At 39.9% G+C, this 18,573-nt stretch overlaps 2 protein-coding genes across 2 annotated transcripts in view; both read left to right on the forward strand.

The window, feature by feature from the left end:
• Positions 1-1,103: 1,103 nt before the first annotated feature.
• On the forward strand, positions 1,104-1,770 carry LOC116708065 (late histone H2A.2.2-like). Its single transcript, XM_032545832.1, has 2 exons — positions 1,104-1,155; positions 1,268-1,770. Exon 2 carries the CDS (start codon positions 1,275-1,277, stop codon positions 1,683-1,685), a length of 411 nt encoding a protein of 136 aa, XP_032401723.1. The 5' UTR covers positions 1,104-1,155; positions 1,268-1,274; the 3' UTR covers positions 1,686-1,770.
• Positions 1,771-4,313: 2,543 nt separating this feature from the next.
• Positions 4,314-18,573, forward strand: part of ppp1r37 (protein phosphatase 1, regulatory subunit 37) — a 47,921-nt gene continuing 33,661 nt past the window's right edge. The window contains exon 1 of the mRNA XM_032590631.1: positions 4,314-6,053. Within this exon, the coding sequence (XP_032446522.1) occupies positions 5,303-6,053 (751 nt within the window). The 5' untranslated portion in view covers positions 4,314-5,302. The remainder of the gene's footprint in view (positions 6,054-18,573) is intronic.

An 18,573-nucleotide genomic window follows, 5' to 3' on the forward strand; every position in this document is an offset into this window, starting at 1 on the left:
GACACAGCAGACCCAAAGTCCAGGCTCATGACATCAATGAGTGTAAATTTATAAGTGATCAATCTCTAAGCAAGACAAATGTAACAGAATAAAATATTAAAGAGAGGACTCAGGTAGATATGTGTGGTTCAATGCTGCCATCTACTGTTGGTTCTCTTATTTGCATCAATCTGTAATCTACCTGATTACAGATGTAAAAGTCAACAGGTCCAAACAGCTTATTCTGCAACAGGCTGCTTTGTGATGTTTGTTTACGTCAACAATGATAGAAGTTTGCGGATACAATTGGCAAGTTAACAATTTATTAACTTGCTACTAATTGCAGAAAGATGGCATTTCATGCCTCCAGTTGCAGCTGTTACATGGGGTTGTGTTGGTCACACTGGAACAACAGCAAGCCAAAACTGATGCAACAAGTGTTCACAGGGGTCAAAGCCAGGACTACTAGGACGTCTTTCCATCCTCTCCATCCCCAAATTCTGGAGTTGGCCTCTGATAAGGGCCAATGACATATTGCAGGGTGAAATCTGGTTCTTAAATGGGCTGGCCACTGGCTGCAAAATAGCAGGATTACATCACTCTGGACTGAAACTTTCTCTTATAATAAGAATATTTAGTTTTCTAGTGATGGAGATGCCATTTCACACCATCAAACTGCCTCTACCAAAAGTTATTTGGCTCCGGCAGAGAGGATTTTGCTCATTTTTCTTGGGTACAACTCACATACTTAGCTGTGCTGCCCTCTCCACCAATATATTTTCCTTAAGCTGTGACCCCATTAGTTTTTATTGTGCCAACAACAAAAACTAATCAGCCTAACACAGTTTTCCTTAATTTATGTCCTGAGTTAAGATGCATTTCAGATAATACTAAAAAACAATGAAAGTATAAAAACTAAATAACATAAATGTGAAACATCTCAGCGTCTCATTTGCACCACCTGAGTTACATATGGTTTCTGTTTACACTATTGGCAAGAATGTGTAGCTTTCATGAATTCAGGTTCTGTCAGTTTCAATAGATTTTTTTAAATCAACTGGTTTTTACAGGTGTCTCAATGTCTTCAGGTGTCAACAATCAACTCATTAACTGGGTCATTAAAGGCTGCTTTCTGGGTTCAGTCTGTAGTCAGGCTCTCCTGTGGAAGTGTTCCTGGTGAGTGCGTTGGGTATGAGTGAATGACTTAGTAGGATTTTAAAGTTGTTTAAGAAACAGTTTGAGGTGTGTTTTGATTTCTGAGCCTTGTTGTGTGTTTCTTTGAATCCAGCGTAACGATGTCTGGCCGATTAAAGAAAGCTGCATCCAAGCCTAAATCTGCAGTATCCCGTTCCTCCAGAGCAGGACTCACTTTCCCAGTCGGCCGCATTCATAGGCTGCTCAGAAAAGGCAACTACGCAGCGAGGATTGGCGTCGGCACTGCTGTGTACCTTGCAGCCGTCCTGGATTATCTCTGCGCTGAAGTCCTGGAGCTGGCTGGAAACGCCAGCCGTGAAAACAAGAAGCGCCGCATTTCGCCGCGCCACATCTTGCTGGCTGTGAAGCACGACGAAGAGCTCAAAATCGTACTGGAAGGGGTCACCATCTCGGATGGTGGGGTGATGCCAAACATTCATGCATCCCTCCTACCAAAGAAGACCACAGGTCCAAGTGCAACTGCTAAAGATGTTGATTCTCAAACATTTTAATTGTGGCAGATCAAATTTGTAATGTTCTTAAACTTTATACTTGACCTTATTAAAGCATAACCTGTATTAAACTTCATTTTGAAGAGGTCTGTCCAAAATATTAACTAGGAAATGACTCAAACTAGTTACATATGTGCTCTAATATAATCCAGGCCACAGTGAGGTGCCTAGTGTTCAGAAACTTGAAGGATTCTTGATGTGTTGTGGCATGATTGGCTCCAGTTCATACACCATCCACACATGGGAGGCGGTGTGGCTGTTGAACGGTGCTACAGCTAACCTTGTGAAAAGTTGACTAGGGCACAGACTGCTTATGAGGTCTGGAGTTGCAGCATTAAGCACTGCAGAGCGCCAGGGTTTGAGCTACAGAAAACTGATTGCTCAGTGGTTAAATTTGGGTGGAAGGCTATTGTGCATTTCATTTGGCACTCAGTGTCCCAAAGTAAAGAACAGTGGGGCTGCTTGTGATCTTTCCACAGTCTGCTTTAAACTGCCACGACTCTTGCTGGTGTCTGTGCTCCATCTGAACACTCTTTGTAATTTTTAGCACTTCACGCTCTCATTTCATTTTCCAGCAGGACTTGGGACCTGGACTTCCCCCTGACAAAATTACCTAAACCTTTGCCCATATCCTCAGAGGTCCTACATTGGCCTAAAAGGACATGCAGGGGAGTCCTAGCTTAAGACTGATTTAGTCATTGCTGAAAGCAACTTTTAGCGAGGCGTTGAAAGAAATTTCCTAGTAAGGTGTGTGTGTGTGAGACGCTGTCTTCTTTTTTTTTTTTTAACCCCTCCAGGGGGTCTTTTTGTGGGCTCTAGAGTCCCTTTTTCATGAAGTAGGCTGACAGGAAAGGGGGAAGGAGAGGGGGGAAGACATGCGGTAAACGTCGCCGGGTCCGGGAATCGAACCCGCGACAGCCGCGTCGAGGACTTGAGGCCTCCAAATGTGGGCCGTGCTAACCCCTACGCCACCACGGCACGCCCTAGAGAGAGAGACGCTGTCTTCTAGGGACCGTTAGATGCACCAAAACAAAAAAGAAAAAACTCTGGCAAGCAATTGATAGAAATGAAACAACACAATCTAGACTGGATTAAGAAAAGTGTCATGATAAAATGATGCTACATTTAATTGCCACACTGCATCAACATGTTTGCCGTTGGTTTTACATACATATCATTATGTCAAAGCTTCTCACTATTCTGGACATTTTACTCATCTATTTCTGAGGTCACAAACCTTTTTACAACTGAGTTGTACTTCATGGGTACCAAGTAATATGAAGGCCTACTAGTTTGATTAACGTTTTAACTGAATTATTGGAATAAATAAATAAAAAAAATTGGCTGCATCAGTACATCCCTCATCTAGGTAACGAAGTGTATATTCCTTGGAAGATTTCTAAAGTCAGATTGTCGTCTTTCATTTTGAAGGAGAAAAACAAAACCTTGCAGGTCATTAAACTTAACAGGTGTTTTGCCACAGTGATCTTATAAGGCAAGATCACTGCAACATATAATCAACCCAAACAGCTCTCCTTTTTTTGTACTTCAATGTTTCTTTTTTTAATGTAGTGCTAAAATTTTACATTTATTCTTTGAATGGGTTTCTTTTTAAAAGTGTATTTCTTACATTTTTGTCCTTTATTTTCCTGTGAAGAACGTTGAATTTGCCATGTGCTTGTGTAAAGTTATACAAATAAACTTTTTGTCAGAGGTGGGTATTCACTAGTTCAGTAATATTTTTGAAAAAAAAAAAAAAAGTACTTTTTACTTTTACTTGAGAATTAATGTTATACAATGTTTTCTTTAGCAACAGTTCTGGCTACTTTACTCACTGCAAGTAATTACACTGAATGAAGAACAAAGATATTTTAGCCAACAATGCACCAGACTCGAAAACACACCAACACTTTATGTTCAAGTGAGTTTTGTTGTTTTTCCTCAAGCTTCATTGTTCTAAAGTTGCCACCTGTTGAGCTCTTTGGAGATAAGGTAAAAGGAAACAGTATATACTGACACTGGAACTACCTTACCCTGTCACTAGCAATCGTAAGAATTTGTTTTGTAAAGATTGTGCTAACAATACCATAATCACAAAATAACAAATTCAAGCTGAAGTAACACGTTTGCAAATCAGATACTTTGTCCTTTTTGAATTTATTTTGTAATTTTGTTATTTGTGTGTTTTATTTTCTTACTAGTTTAGTCTTTAAAATATCAGAATTTGCACACAAACTTATATTTTTCTGTCTGATTATATATTGTTTAAATATTCAGCCAAGTGCTATAATCAGTTAGTACTCGAGTACACTTTTTTTTAACAATTACTCTTTTCACTGTGACTTGAGTAATTTTACGGATGACAACTTTCTAACTTTCTTTCTTTCTTTCTTCCTTTCTCTCTTTCTTTCTTCCTTTCTTTTCTTCTTTTTTCTTTTGCCCTTCATGTACTGAAAGATAGCATTCTCCTCGTCTGGATACTTTGATATCAACTGTGCATTTGACTTTCATTGTATCAAAAGTTGAAACGTTTTTAACTTCGTAGAGAGCATTCACTATTATGTGATACAATTGCATGCCATACCGGTGCGTAAGCTAAACGTACCTTGCGTACGTGCGGCTACGTGCTGACGTATGACGAGTGCGCAACAAACAGTTGTTGGACTTCAACAGGCTAGCGAAGGAGAACGTTGGACAAAAAAAAAAACAAAAAAAAAACCCAGGCTCAGCTGACTCCTCCCGGTGCCGGAGATACAGCCGAGAGCCAAATGGTGGGAATATCGTAGCCGTAGTCCTCCGACCGTAAGCACCGGTAGTCCCGGTGCGTTTCCTGAGCGCTGAGCTTAGCCACCGAGGCATGTTCATTGCTCGGAGTGTGACGCCTGTTTTTTTCCGCCGCCGCTGGCTGAGGGCTGTGATGCGAGAAGGGAGAGTTGCGCCACGACAGAGGGTGAGACCAAGATCTAGAGCGGAGGGAATATATTTCGTCTTCTTGTCACGGAAGAATGAACTTGGAGAAACTGTCGGGTTGGTGTAAAGAAGCAGGCATGCTACCCTACTCGGGCCTGGGCGTCATTGTTGGACAACTTTAGCAAGCTAGCAACGCGTTAGCTCGCTTTAATTCACGTTGATGATTTGGCTCCTTAAGCTCCCTGAGCGACCTGTTCGTTTTAGTAGAGTGGCCTGGCCCCGTTTGTTCCTGCCAGTAATATGCTGACTACCAGGGAGACATTATTCGCCCCCTAAACGAAGCAATAAGATAGGACTGCCAGAAATTTAGCGCTTACCTGTGCGTTCATAGTTAGGCTTTATAGTTTGGTTTATGAACAAGTGCAGGCAACAGTAGCGTTTTCTTGTTAAATGACATTTCAACAAAATTGCACTTTATTTAGTTGGTTTCTGACAACATTTGACGGTTGTTTGTTGAAGTATATTATTTTCACATCGAAAACAAAATAAAAGCATAGAAAGATGGATGTTTCTCACACGCTTGAATGACCAAAAAACGGGGACTCATCAGCTTTAAAGTTAGAGAGAGGAGCTTGTCTGTTCCAGGTGGTCACTGTCTTACCTGCTGACCATACGGTGTGCAACAGTTTGCGAGCTGAAATGTAAACATGAATTTCGAAGAGCAGTGTCTAGATTTGTGTAATGTCAAGACAAAGGCCAACGTGGACGATGATCATAACACTACCAACAACACAGAAGCGGTCACCCCTCGTATTTCTGAACTGATGACAGACAGTGACTTAGAGAAACAAACCAGTGTTCCCACAGAGGCCTCTGAAACCTACCTTATGCCTCAGCTCACTGACAATCTCCAGACAACTGAGGAGGACAACCAAGACACACTGGAAATTGATGAAGTCAATGGAAATAAAAAGAGCTGTGCCCAGGACACCCCTGCTGTAGATAATCCCACTGACTTGATCTCGTCTAACGATGAGCAGCACAAGATTGTTATAGAGGAGGAGGAGGTGAACATGAAGGAGGACAAGGACAGCAACTCTGCACAAGCTGTTGTGGAGGCAGGGGACGATGGCGTGGACATGGACATCGGGGTGGATCTGAGTCTGGACGAGAGCGGGGTGCTGGAGGCCGAGTCTGCGAACGCCACGTCGATCTCAGACAACGCTTTGAACTCCAAGTCCAGTCCTCAGTACGTCCCAGCCGGCAGGACAGCAGAAGGCCAGGCAAATGCAATCCAGACGTGCAGCACCGAGGCGTCTGCCGCTGATCAAGCGGGACTGTATCCCTTGGTGGAGGAGGGGGAAGAGAAACGCAAACAGAGTGGAAAACGGGTGACATTTCCTTCAGACGACGACATTGTTTCTGGAGCGGTGGAGCCGAAGGACCCCTGGAGACATGGTAGTATTTGTCATTTTCTGCATGTCTGTATGTATAAATTAACTTTTCTATTTATTGTGCTGTCATTAAGGCCGTGTGAGATGTGTCGGTTCACCAGGGACGTAACGACAGATGCGCCACTCCTTTTTTGTTGTTCTTAATGTGCCTTTTTTCTTTTGGAGACTTTTAAGAAAACATTTTCTCGATTTCAATTTCTAGCTGATTAATTGATGCATTTGTAGCATTTTTTTATTATTATTAGTTAGCTGCAGTGTATTTAGTCATTATCTCTTTTAGGCATTGGCAATTTCATATCAACATATGCCAAGGATTTTGAGTTAGGATTTGAAAACCACTCAAATTAAAAATAAAAAAAATAGTAAATGTAAGATGGCACCAATGTAGCTGGTGTTTTTATCCAGTTGAATAGTGCACAGGGGAAAGTGGCTCTCTTCCTTCGTCTCTTTGCTGCACACTGCCAATCAGCAGGCTGAGAGAACACCATTACACCTTGTCCTTCACAAAAAAAACAAAAAACAAAGTTGGTTGTTTGGGAATATTTCCAGTTGTAGAAAAACATTCATAGTTCCATTGTGAAAACTAAAGAAGCACTCTATTTAGGATAGCTAAGTTTCAGAGGTACAGTTAGGCTACATTGCAGCAAACTACAATAATCAGGAGGTTTGATTTTAGCAGGAATGAAAATCAGTATTTTTGTGTGTGTGTGTTTTTATATATAAAAAAAATTTAGATTAGGTTACGTTACAGATTTCCACTTAAAAGTTTCATGACTGCACTCCGGAAATCTCAGCTAGAAAGATCCGGTTCAAAACGGATCCGTCCAGTGTATGGAACCACAATCATCCACATATCAACAAAGATTTGGTTATGTTAATTTAAGGTAAGATTAGAAAGCTGTTGGGGAGATTGTGGTGGTATAAAAGAAAGATTTATTCATAAGCAATATTAGGACTGAAATGATTGATCAAATGAGTCATGATCAATCAACTATTGAAGTAATTGTATAACTAGTTCTTAACTGGACTATACAGACTCTAAAAAAAAGGCCATTTGCTGAAAACAACAACGCAGTCGTAATTAAGCCAAAACTGGACAAAAATATATAAAATCTGCCTTTAGGTTGAAAAACCTTTTTTGACTGTAAATATATTCCACCCAAAACTCCTAAAGTTATATTTTTAGCTTCACATGATTCAAATTCTTTAAGAAAAATCTCCTATTAATCTCCTTTTGTTATCCAATTATTAATCCAAAAAAATAATCAGCAGATTAGTAGAAGGCATTTTGTAGCGGCAGATGCATCCTTTACTACAAATGATCAAACTACACGAGGGCTTTCTATGCATTTTAGTCAATAACATGTTTCTCTTATATAAAAAGAATTGTTGTTTTAATTGGTTGAATAAAAAAAATCTACGGAATGCGCAACCGTTTTTTAAAAACCGATTAATAATCAAAATAATTACTAAAATAATCTTCAGTTGTAGTTCTAATCAATATTATTATCACCCTACTATCACGCAGCACTAGCTTAAAACGTTCCTTCGCGTATCTCACGTTGTCCGTTAAAATTTTGACGGCTCGATGAATGTAGTCATTCATCTCAAAGAGGTGTGTTAGTGTGTTGGTCTTAAAGAGAATTCCTCCTTTGTGTCTTTCGTCAAAGCTGCTGCTTTGTCAATCTGCTGTTTAATCCTCAGGTAGCACCCAAACCCCCACCCCTACTTTAAACAACTTCTAATAGATAAAGAACATAATAGGTTTTCTGGCTTTGCTGCACTCAGAATAGCCAAAGCATAACTCCATATCCAAGTATGGCGGCGCGGCGCAGCTCGCAGTGAGCGCTTTGAGAGAATCCCTCCACTCCTTGAGGTGTGCCATTTTACCACAGTAGGTTCCTGTTTGTTCAGCGAATGCACACTCTGGAAAACTGAGGATGTGGCACTGCCTTTACTTAGACACATAGGGAACCCAGTGTGTGGTGTTACAATGAAGGAAATCTTCGTAAAAGGTTTTTGGAGGGATTTGCTTTTTGTATGTGTATGACCTACATATTTCTTCATCAGAGAGGCTTTTTTTCCAGTCAATTTGTACATTTTGTCTTTACCTAAAGCTGAACACGCATTTATTTACTTGTTTTTGTTTATATTTCGGACGCTGGTTCCTTACACAGGTAGCAGGACAGGCTTTGCTTTAACAGTAGCTTTACAGTGGCCAAGCTGGAAATTTGTGTGTGACTCACACCTTCCTTCATCTGGTGTCAACAAAGGACACCATTTACTAAACAGCCTTCACAGGCCTAATGTGAAAACTGTTGTTTGCTCACAGTAATGTGACTGCCGTTGGCATAGTTACACACTTGGCTGGTTTAAGACGATCGGATACGGTGTCAAGCACACTGCTGACCTCACGATTGCAGTGTGTTTGTGACCTCCATCGTCTAGAAAACAGTCCGTATTCGGTTTGAAATGATCAAACAGCCGCTGAGAAAAACAGATAAGTTCTTATCCATTCATCGAATCACACGTAGCTGCTTCTGACTGTGGATTCTGCTGTAGTAAAGTACTTTAGCGTGTTAGTACATGTAAATGACCCTGCTGCTTTTGAAGGTTCAGTCCAAATCACGTGGTTTTAAATTAAAATGCCAGTTTCCTGAGTGTATTGGAGCAAAGTTTGTCCCTTAACAAGTTTTTCTGGCTTTGTGCAAAACAAGACAAATACCTCACACACTGAACCGCAACACTGGATATTTTACCAAACACCTTTATCTTGTAGCTGGTTTAAGTTCCAAAGTTCTTCCTGGCTGAGTGTTGATATGAAGGCAGGGAATCAGCTGACGGCTGTGGAGTTGGTCACGCAATGCTCTGTTTGCACTTTTTACTGAATGGGAAATCTATAAAGTTTAGAAAATATCATGTAAATACAATAAAAGTTGTACTAAGCTCACTTGGAAATCTGTCTGAATTAGGCCTGTCACGATAGCAAATTTTGCTCAACGATTAATTGTCTCAAAAATTATTGTGATAAACGATAATATTGTTTGAAGACCTTTTTACACTGATTTAATGGAAATTACGTAATAATGCATGCGATTTCCTGCCAAGGATAGATACACTTTATTTTCAAAAGAACACTTAACACTTGAGCTGATAAACAAAATAAACAAAACAACCAAAAACGAAAATAAAATGGATTCTCAGTCTCCATTAACAAAAAACTCACTTGAAAAAAAAAAACTAAACACCATAAAGCCAAAGTGGAAATAAATACTGCATTCAACCAAAAGAGTGCAGATTATGAAGTCTGTATATTATGTTGCCCTTCAGTAATAATTAGATTTAAATAGAGAAGATGGGCACATCGACTACCTGATGCAATATTTCACACTACACGGTTTTTTTATCCTATTTTTCCCCTTACAACAATCTTAAAACGTTGATCTTTCTAAGTTTGTGTTGTGTGTTACCGTAGATCCTCGTTGCCGCTCCGATCTAAATCAGGGATTTTCCCCGACTGGGATCTTAACGCAGCCTATTGAATGTGACAGGCAGCCAATCAGAAAGCGCGGATTCTCCTCCGTGTTTTCTGAGCGGAAATTATGTCCCAAACAGCTGACACGGCGCAACCCGAAGTCCAGCGGACATTGGAGATGATATGTGGAAACAACATTAATGTTTATTCAACATGCAAAGAATATAGAAATGACAAGAGGAGGAGTTGGAGCGAAATTGCTACCGCAGTTGATAAACCCGGTAACTTTTCAGCTGTTCTTCGTTAACGTGGCGTAAATAGGTTCTAATGATTTTCATTCAGTCAGGACTTTACGCTGACACTAGCCACATGCATTGCAGGTAGGCCTGTAGCGATAAACGATAAATCGATTAATCGTACGATAAATTAAAGCTATCGACGTCATTTTAATTATCGCACTATCGTCTCTTCCGACCTTTTTCTCTTTCAGCTAATGAGACTGAATGAAAAAAAGCTCAACTCCGGTGCTCTCCACTGACTCCTCCCTTCCTCATTTCCTTAGTGTAAAGCCCAGCGCGCACTATACGATCTTAGAGCTGTCGGCCGATTGTCGGCCCATTTTCAAAACCTGACAGACCACACATTAGCCGACAGAAATCCTTGGTATAACGGTTCGATCGGGTTCGTTCCTGCCGTGTGGTGTCCAACAATGGGCACAAAATAATGGCTACAAGTTCAGTGAACTAATTTTAAAACCAGGCATTAATTAATGCTTTACTACAATCTACCTGCAATGCATGTGGCTAGTGTCAGCGTAAAGTCCTGACTGAATGAAAATCATTATAACCTATTTACGCCACGTTAACGAAGAACAGCTGAAAAGTTACCGGGTTTATCAACTGCGATAGCAATTTCGCTCCAACTCCTCCACTTGTCATTTCTATATTCTTTGCATGTTGAATAAACATTAATGTTGTTTCCACATATCATCTCCAATGTCCGCTGGACTTCGGGTTGCGCCGTGTCAGCTGTTTGGGACGTAATTTCCGCTCAGAAAACACGGAGGAGAATCCGCGCTTTCTGATTGGCTGCCTGTCACATTCAACAGGCTGCGTTAAGATCCCAGTCGGGGAAAATCCCTGATTTAGATCGGAGCGGCAACGAGGATCTACGGTAACACACAACACAATCTTAGAAAGACCAACGTTTTAAGATTGTCGTAAGGGGAAAAATAGGATAAAAAAACCATGTAGTGTGAAATATTGCATCAGGTAGTCGATGTGCCCATTTTCTCTATTTAAATCTAATTATTACTGAAGGGCAACATAATATACAGACTTCATAATCTGCACTCTTTTGGTTGAATGCAGTATTTATTTCCACTTTTACTTTATGTTGTTTAGTTTTTTTTTCCAAGTGAGTTTTTTGTTAATGGAGACTGAGAATCCATTTTATTTTTGTTTTTGGTTGTTTTGTTTATTTTGTTTATCAGTTCAAGTGTTTAGTGTTCTTTTGAAAATAAACTGTATCTATCTTTGGCAGGAAATAGCATGCATTATTACATCATTTTCAGTGTAAAAAGGTCTTCAAACAATATTATCGTTTATCGCAATAATTTTTGAGACAATTAATCGCTCAGCAAAATTTGCTATCGTGACAGGCCTATATAGACGTTACCACTTTTCCCCTACTACCCTGTAATTGATTCTACTGTACTAGCTTAAGCTAGATCTAGTCCTCTAAATATGCCCATGTTAAATTATAGAACTAATAATATGATTACATTTTTCAGAGTTATTACAATTCAAAGAAATTAGTAGCCTTACAATTTCACTGAACTTGAGGAATAGTTTTCTTTTTATGTAAATCTGTAAGATTTAAATCGATTGTTGAATTGTTTTGATTTGGCCCATGGATGCTGTCACAGCTGGTGGGGGCTGATGTTGTTTATTGAAGTAGATGGAATATGGTTGTTTTGGAGCAACGGAAGGACACATAGACATGAATGCACAAAGGAATGTTCAATGTGTGATTGCATGATTTCATGATTTTGACAATTTGTAATAAAACAGACAGAGTTTGGGGAAGAAAACGGCGGTCGTTCTTCGTTCGCTAAAGCTGTTCTTGTTTACAGGCTTCCCACTCGGAAGAAAGGAGAAGAAGAGACAAAAAATAACAAACATCAATTGTTACAACTCTTTCAATACAGCTGAGACATGTAACATAGGTATAAAAAATATTTTTTCTGAGGTAACAGCCTGCGATGTCATCGATGACATCACGTCCGTCCCTGACTGTCACTGATGACATCAGACCGACAAAACGAACGTGATGTCATCGATGACATCGCAGGCTGTTCCTTCAGAAGTGCTTGAATAAGACGACCACGTGGTAATGTGAAGGCCTGGGATCCTTCAAGGACCTGGCCTGTGAAGGCCCTCGCACCGAACGTGGACGCGAGGGACTGTGAAGGCCAGGGATCCTTCAAGGACCTGGCCTGTGAAGGCCCTCGCACCGAACGTGGACGCGAGGGCCTGTGAAGGCCAGGGATCCTTCAAGGACCTGGCCTGTGAAGGCCCTCGCACCGAACGTGGACGCGAGGGCCTGTGAAGGCCAGGGATCCTTCAAGGACCTGGCCTGTGAAGGCCCTCGCACCGAACGTGGACGCGAGGGCCTGTGAAGGCCAGGGATCCTTCAAGGACCTGGCCTGTGAAGGCCCTTGCACCGAACGTGGACGCGAGGGCCTGTGAAGGCCAGGGATCCTTGAATGACCTGGCCTGTGAAGGCCCTCGCACCGCCACGTGGACGCGAGGGCCTGTGAAGGCCAGCGATCCTTGAATGACCTGGCCTGTGAAGGCCCTCGCACCGCCACCTGGATGCGAAGGCATGTGAAGGCCCTCGCACCAGCACCTGTATGCGAGGGCCTGTGAAGTCGTGTAAAAGTAGTAGAAAAAGTTGAGTACCTTTCTACCGTTTCTACTCTCTGCTCCTTCCATGCGTTGCTCTAGGGTGTCCCTACGCTCTTTCAGGTCTCATACTGATGTTTCCAGTTTTGTTAGAGCCAAATTATAGACAGCGTTTCACCAGGAGACCTAGAGTGAGGAGCCCCGCCCCTTTCCCCCTTGCGCCTCAGACAGAGTTTGGGGAAAAAGATGGCGGTCGTTCTTCGTTCGCTAAAGCTGTTCTTGTTTACAGGTTAGTAGTGTGAAGCTGGTGGAAACTGTCCCCGCTAAAATGTAAATTGACAAGTTCATTCGGTGCTGATTTCGTAATTACTTGCTAGACGTGTTTAGACGTTCGAGGGAAAAAGAGTGATTTTGTTTCATAATTACGGTTTGTAGCTATAACGGTCGTAAAACAGCCGTTATAGAAGTTTGCTACATGTATCTAAACTTTGATACACTCTCCGACCCAACCTTATTAAGATTTCGGTGGTATCCTGACGGGTTGTGTTATCTTTTGATAGGAAGTGTTAAAGTTACTCTGTTACATGTACCGGAAATCAGTTCTCATCAGTTTCAAACATTTATTATAGACGTAGGCCTGTCGCGATAAACGATAAATCGATTAATCGTACGATAAATTAAAGCTATCGACGTCATTTTAATTATCGGCACTATCGTCTCTTCCGACCTTTTTCTCTTTCAGCTAATGAGACTGAATGAAAAAAAGCTCAACTCCGGTGCTCTCCACTGACTCCTCCCTTCCTCATTTCCTTAGTGTAAAGCCCAGCGCGCACTATGCGATCTTAGAGCTGTCGGCCGATTGTCGGCCCATTTTCAAAACCTGACAGACCACACATTAGCCGACAGAAATCCTTGGTATAACGGTTCGATCGGGTTCGTTCCTGCCATGTGGTGTCCAACAATGGGCACAAAGTAATGGCTACAAGTTCAGTGAATTAATTTTAAAACCAGGCATTAATTAATGCTTTACTACAATCTACCTGCAATGCATGTGGCTAGTGTCAGCGTAAAGTCCTGACTGAATGAAAATCATTAGAACCTATTTACGTCACGTTAACGAAGAACAGCTGAAAAGTTACCGGGTTTATCAACTGCGGTAGCAATTTCGCTCCAACTCCTCCTCTTGTCATTTCTATATTCTATGCATGTTGAATAAACATTAATGTTGTTTCCACATATTATCTCCAATGTCCGCTGGACTTCGGGTTGCGCCGTGTCAGCTGTTTGGGACGTAATTTCCCCTCAGAAAACACGGAGGTGAATCCGCGCTTTCTGATTGGCTGCCTGTCACATTCAACAGGCTGCGTTAAGATCCCAGTCGGGGAAAAAACCCTGATTTAGATCGGAGCGGCAACGAGGATCTACGGTAACACACAACACAATCTTAGAAAGACCAACGATCTAAGATTGTCGTTGACATCATTTTCAGTGTAAGAAGGTCTTCAAACAATATTATCGTTTATCGCAATAATTTTTGAGACAATTAATCGCTCAGCAAACAGGCCTAATTGCAGGTAGATTGTAGTAAAGCATTGATTAATGCCTGGTTTTAAAATTAGTTCACTGGACTTGTAGCCATTATTTTGTGCCCATTGTTGGACACCACACGATCGAACCGTTATACCTAGGATTTCTGTCGGCTAATGTGTGGTCTGTCAGGTTTTGAAAATGGGCCGGTCGTGTGCGCTGGGCTTTACACTAAGTAAAATGAGGAAGGAGGGAGTCTATGGAGAGCACTGGAGTTGAGCCTTTTTTCATTCGGTGTCATCAACAGAAAGAGAAAAGGGTCGGAAGAGACGATAATGCCGATAATTAAAATGACGTCGATAGTTTTAATTTATGTACGATTAATTGATTTACCGTTTATCGCGACAGGCCTAGTCTGAATAGTAAAAGTTGACAACATTTCATACAGGGATATTTTGATTAGTAAGTTATTAAATGTATTAAACATGGGACATTTCTAACTTCTTAAATATGCGAATTTGCTGCCTGTTTTTGTTGTGAATTGAACAGAACATTTCTGTAGAAATTTGCAGACCAGGATTTTTTTTATTTTTTTACCCCAGTCATCTAAGAACAGGCATTGTTACAAAGTCTCTGTCCGATACATCATTAAAATATATTCCATTTAAATATATAAAGTGCTGCAATAAATTTCCCTTTTACATCCCTGTATTACATGATCTACAGTAGTGCTGCGATTATTTCCTATATTATTTACTTACCCATTACCTGTCCAAAACTACAGTCCTAATAGTTTTTTCACAGGACCATTTGTCTCTGGACATTTATCTGGACACAACCAGCGAAGGTTTTAATAAGTGACGTTTCTTGCTCATGCTATTTATGTTTTCCTGTTTGTCAGTCTGCTGAAGCGTTTGGCTAATGCTAGCATACGTCTCCTCTCTGTTTTGATGCGACTTGAACAATAACTCAGCTCATATCATATTTCACTGCTGCTCCAGTTAATTGTAGGAAAAGTTACAGGGAGAGTTGTTCTGCCTGATGGTTTCTTTACTTTGCTAATTTTGTCGTAAAATTGAAAGACTAGTATTTCAGCTGCTCTCTCTGCGCCTCAACAATTGTCAGAGGACGGTGAGCAAAGTAGGATGAATGACAGACAGGAAGATGCAGGAGCCTCCCTCTTTCATTCACTCCAAACACTTAAGTTGTCAGATATAAACAAGACTTGTTTGGTCAATAAGATGTGATTGACCTACAATAAAGCTTTTAAAATTTGTGCACGTCACATTTTAAAATTGTTGTAAAAATAAAAAGCAGAATCAACAGGATTTGTGCTGACATAACACTTGATACCTGTTTTTGGTCTACTGTCTCAGTTTGTGGTTAGTAAGGGAGTCTTGATGTCCATTTGAAAATGGATTAATTGGTACATCAGATCTGGACTTCCCTACTTTTCTGAGTTCTTGCCTTTATGTGTCTGAGAAAACCTCGCACACTTTGCCATAATTTGCAGCTACCTCACAAAGTTTACGTAGTTAACTCAGAAAATATTAGACTTATTAGCAACCAGTTACTGCTAACAACTGGAAAATCACTTTAATATTGTCTTTGTATGTTTACACAGGAATGGAGAGGACAATAGCTCAAATTAAAGGAATAAATTCTCTATTTCTAATTAATCATTACAATCTAATAGGGATGCACCAATAGGAAAATTAGGGCAGCTATCAATTTCCAAAATTAATATTCATTTTGTGGCTGATAACATGTTGTGGCTAAGTGCCAATATTTTTATAATGAGTACACTGACAAAACCGACCACACTTGTGGCATAACGTCTCTGCTTCAGGAAACAAACCCCCCATCCTGTCTGCATCACTGTCACATGTCCAAACACGTAACAGTGAAACCTAGCCTGAAGCATGCACACAAACAACTACAACATATAAATAAACAACGGTTGGTAATATCAGCCTGGTTTTACTTATCGTACCAATAAGTTACAAACATGACTAACTATAAGTAATTTATCAAATGAAATGTTTTCTTCATTTGTTAAGGCTCTTTTAAAGGCTACCTAACTATGCTAGTTTTTGATATGGTTTAACTAGTTTTTCTTTTATATTCATTCAGCTAATATGATGCATTTTGATCGGGTTGTCACCAACAAACTGATTTTTGCCGAGTTTTACCAATCTTTATTTCTCCGGCTTTACGTTTTACATCTAGAGGATTTCCTGCTTTTATCACAGACGGGTTTGCTATGTAACTTCAGAAGAATTGCGTGAACCTGCTTAGAAATAGCTTCTACAGTCACCTACTCGAGTTAAATATTTAAAGAAGAGGTTGTTTTTTTTTAATTATCTTAATATTTTTTAATGATCCCAAGTCTTTTTGTTTTTGGTTTAAGTCCAATTATTCTAAGATAAAGTTCAGGCCTGTATCATTAGTTTTATTTAAACTCTCTGAAAGCTTCTGTGGTGTCAGTAGGCTTTAGCACGGTGGCACAATAGATCCAGCTTTGTTGGCTCCCTTCACTATAAGATCCTTCACAAACATATTAGTGGAAAACAGACTTTAGTTTCATCCACACAGCGAGTTTCTGCTGCAAATTCTGGTTAAAGAATTAGATTGGTATGAAGAAGCTGATGAAAAGCAGATATCTGACTTTATCTGAGCCATAAAAGGAGTTTCTGAATGGAGTAAACTTCATCTGGGTTGCCATGTAAAATAAACACTTGGTTTAGCATCTCAGGGGGGCAGAAGGAAGCAGCTGGGGTGTTGAATTTCCATGCCCTCTTGGTACTCTTGTTTCCTGCCTTGTTGTCAGGGTTTGTGTTATCAACAAGCATAACATGTGGGCGTAAGAGGGGTAAAGACTAACAAACAGCACCACAGATTACATTTGTTCCCATTTGCTCCCTAAAAAGGTGAAATATGTGCGGTTATTTTTTTCTGAGTTGCTTTGTATTCTAGATGTTTCTTTTTGTTGTTGTTGCGTTTTTTTTCCCCAGTCTTCTTCAGTCGAGACCTGAGGGTTGTTTGTTCCCCAGGCCAGGGCAAATACTGCATCATATCCTGAGATTCCTGGAATTCCCTTCGCTGTGTAGCTCCCCGTCCTTTTCCACTTCTCTTCCCAAGTTTTTTCACCCCTTAAAACCGCTTTAATTTGCAGTGCTAGTTCAAACCATAAAGGCCTTAACCGCAATGTTTCCATGTGAAAATGCAAAATCACTTCTTTTTTTATAGCACAAAGTTTGTGTTTGATCTCGATTAAGTCTCGTTATTTGCAATCGAAGCAAAGCTTCGATTGATAGCTGATTATTTTATAAGCAGCAAAGCTCTCGAGCCGACATCCTGCCTACAGGCCATGCCGTGCCAGCAAAAATCCAACTTTTTACTCATAAAATGTTATGTATTCCAGAGTGAAGCATGTTTAAAAACACAAGAGAAACTATTTCCATGTAGAATATGTGCAAAGACACCAAAAACTACAAAGATGATTGAGAATGCCAAGCTGTAATAGACAATTACAAAATTTAAAGTTGTTTTTTTTTTCAGTTGTCAAAGCAAAATACAATATGTTTGATAAAGACACTCTTATGTTAATGTATGGCAGACAGTGTTTTAACATCCAAGCTTTTAAATTTTGATTTGTAATTTTTTTTCCCCCAAAGATCACTTTTCTTCATTTATAATGAAATGGTTGCAGTTACAAATGTAAATTCATATTTATTTTTATTATATATATATTTTTTCTAAGCTTGGTTTTAGAATAGTTGTTCCTTTTTTCAATGAAACATACCCCTTTAATGTGTTTTAAAATAAATATCAGGAAAAAGAAAAAATACGTCTCGGAAACAGATTTAGAACTTCTTTCTATTCGGAGTGAGATGCTTTCCAACATTAATTATACATTTCAGAGCCACTAAAATTACCCATCATACCAGATGGTTTAAAGTCCCTTAAATGTGATTTGGTATTATGCAGCTTGAAGCAACACAGTGTCCCTCCACCTGTAGCTGCACCTTGCTGGGCATCTGGCTGAAAGATGGCAACTAAAGTGTTTGAAAGTTCATTAAAAAATCTGATTTAGCTGCTAAGAAATATTTCTGTTTGCAAAAAACATTGACGGTTAAAGAAGGGTCACCCACCTTCTTATTAAGGTAACTGTCAGTAAAGCTGTTTGTCACTATTTGTCTTTAATAATAGGAATAGTACTAAGTATTAAATGTTATGAAAACTATTGAATTTAGTGAGTGTTTAATTCTGTGTCTTTAAGTCTGAATCATGATCACGACGACAATACAGTGGATGCCCGGCATAAGTTGAGACACCCTTTAAAAATGCTTCCAGCTGCCTATTTTAATATTTCAAACACCTAATATGCCTTAATATGTATTAATACAGGCAGTGGAAACCATGTTAGCTCTACCACAGAAGCCATCCTCTACATTCTTCCTTATTTCTAATTTTGGAGGTACAGTCAATCACCAGCAATTTTAGCTGATTTTCAGATGCCAACCAGTAGCCTATCTGCTATCAACGCTTCATTTATTTGCTATATTTTAGAGAAAAAAAAATCAAAATCAGGGATTTTTTTTTTTTTTACATTC

The sequence above is a fragment of the Xiphophorus hellerii genome, chromosome 18, assembly GCF_003331165.1.
Source record: "Xiphophorus hellerii strain 12219 chromosome 18, Xiphophorus_hellerii-4.1, whole genome shotgun sequence".
NCBI classification, from domain to species: domain Eukaryota; kingdom Metazoa; phylum Chordata; class Actinopteri; order Cyprinodontiformes; family Poeciliidae; genus Xiphophorus; species Xiphophorus hellerii.

What these genes read in the sequence shown, in the direction of transcription:
- LOC116708065 (XM_032545832.1), top strand. Translation starts at nt 1,275, where the DNA reads ATGTCTGGCCGATTAAAGAAAGCTGCATCCAAGCCTAAATCTGCAGTA.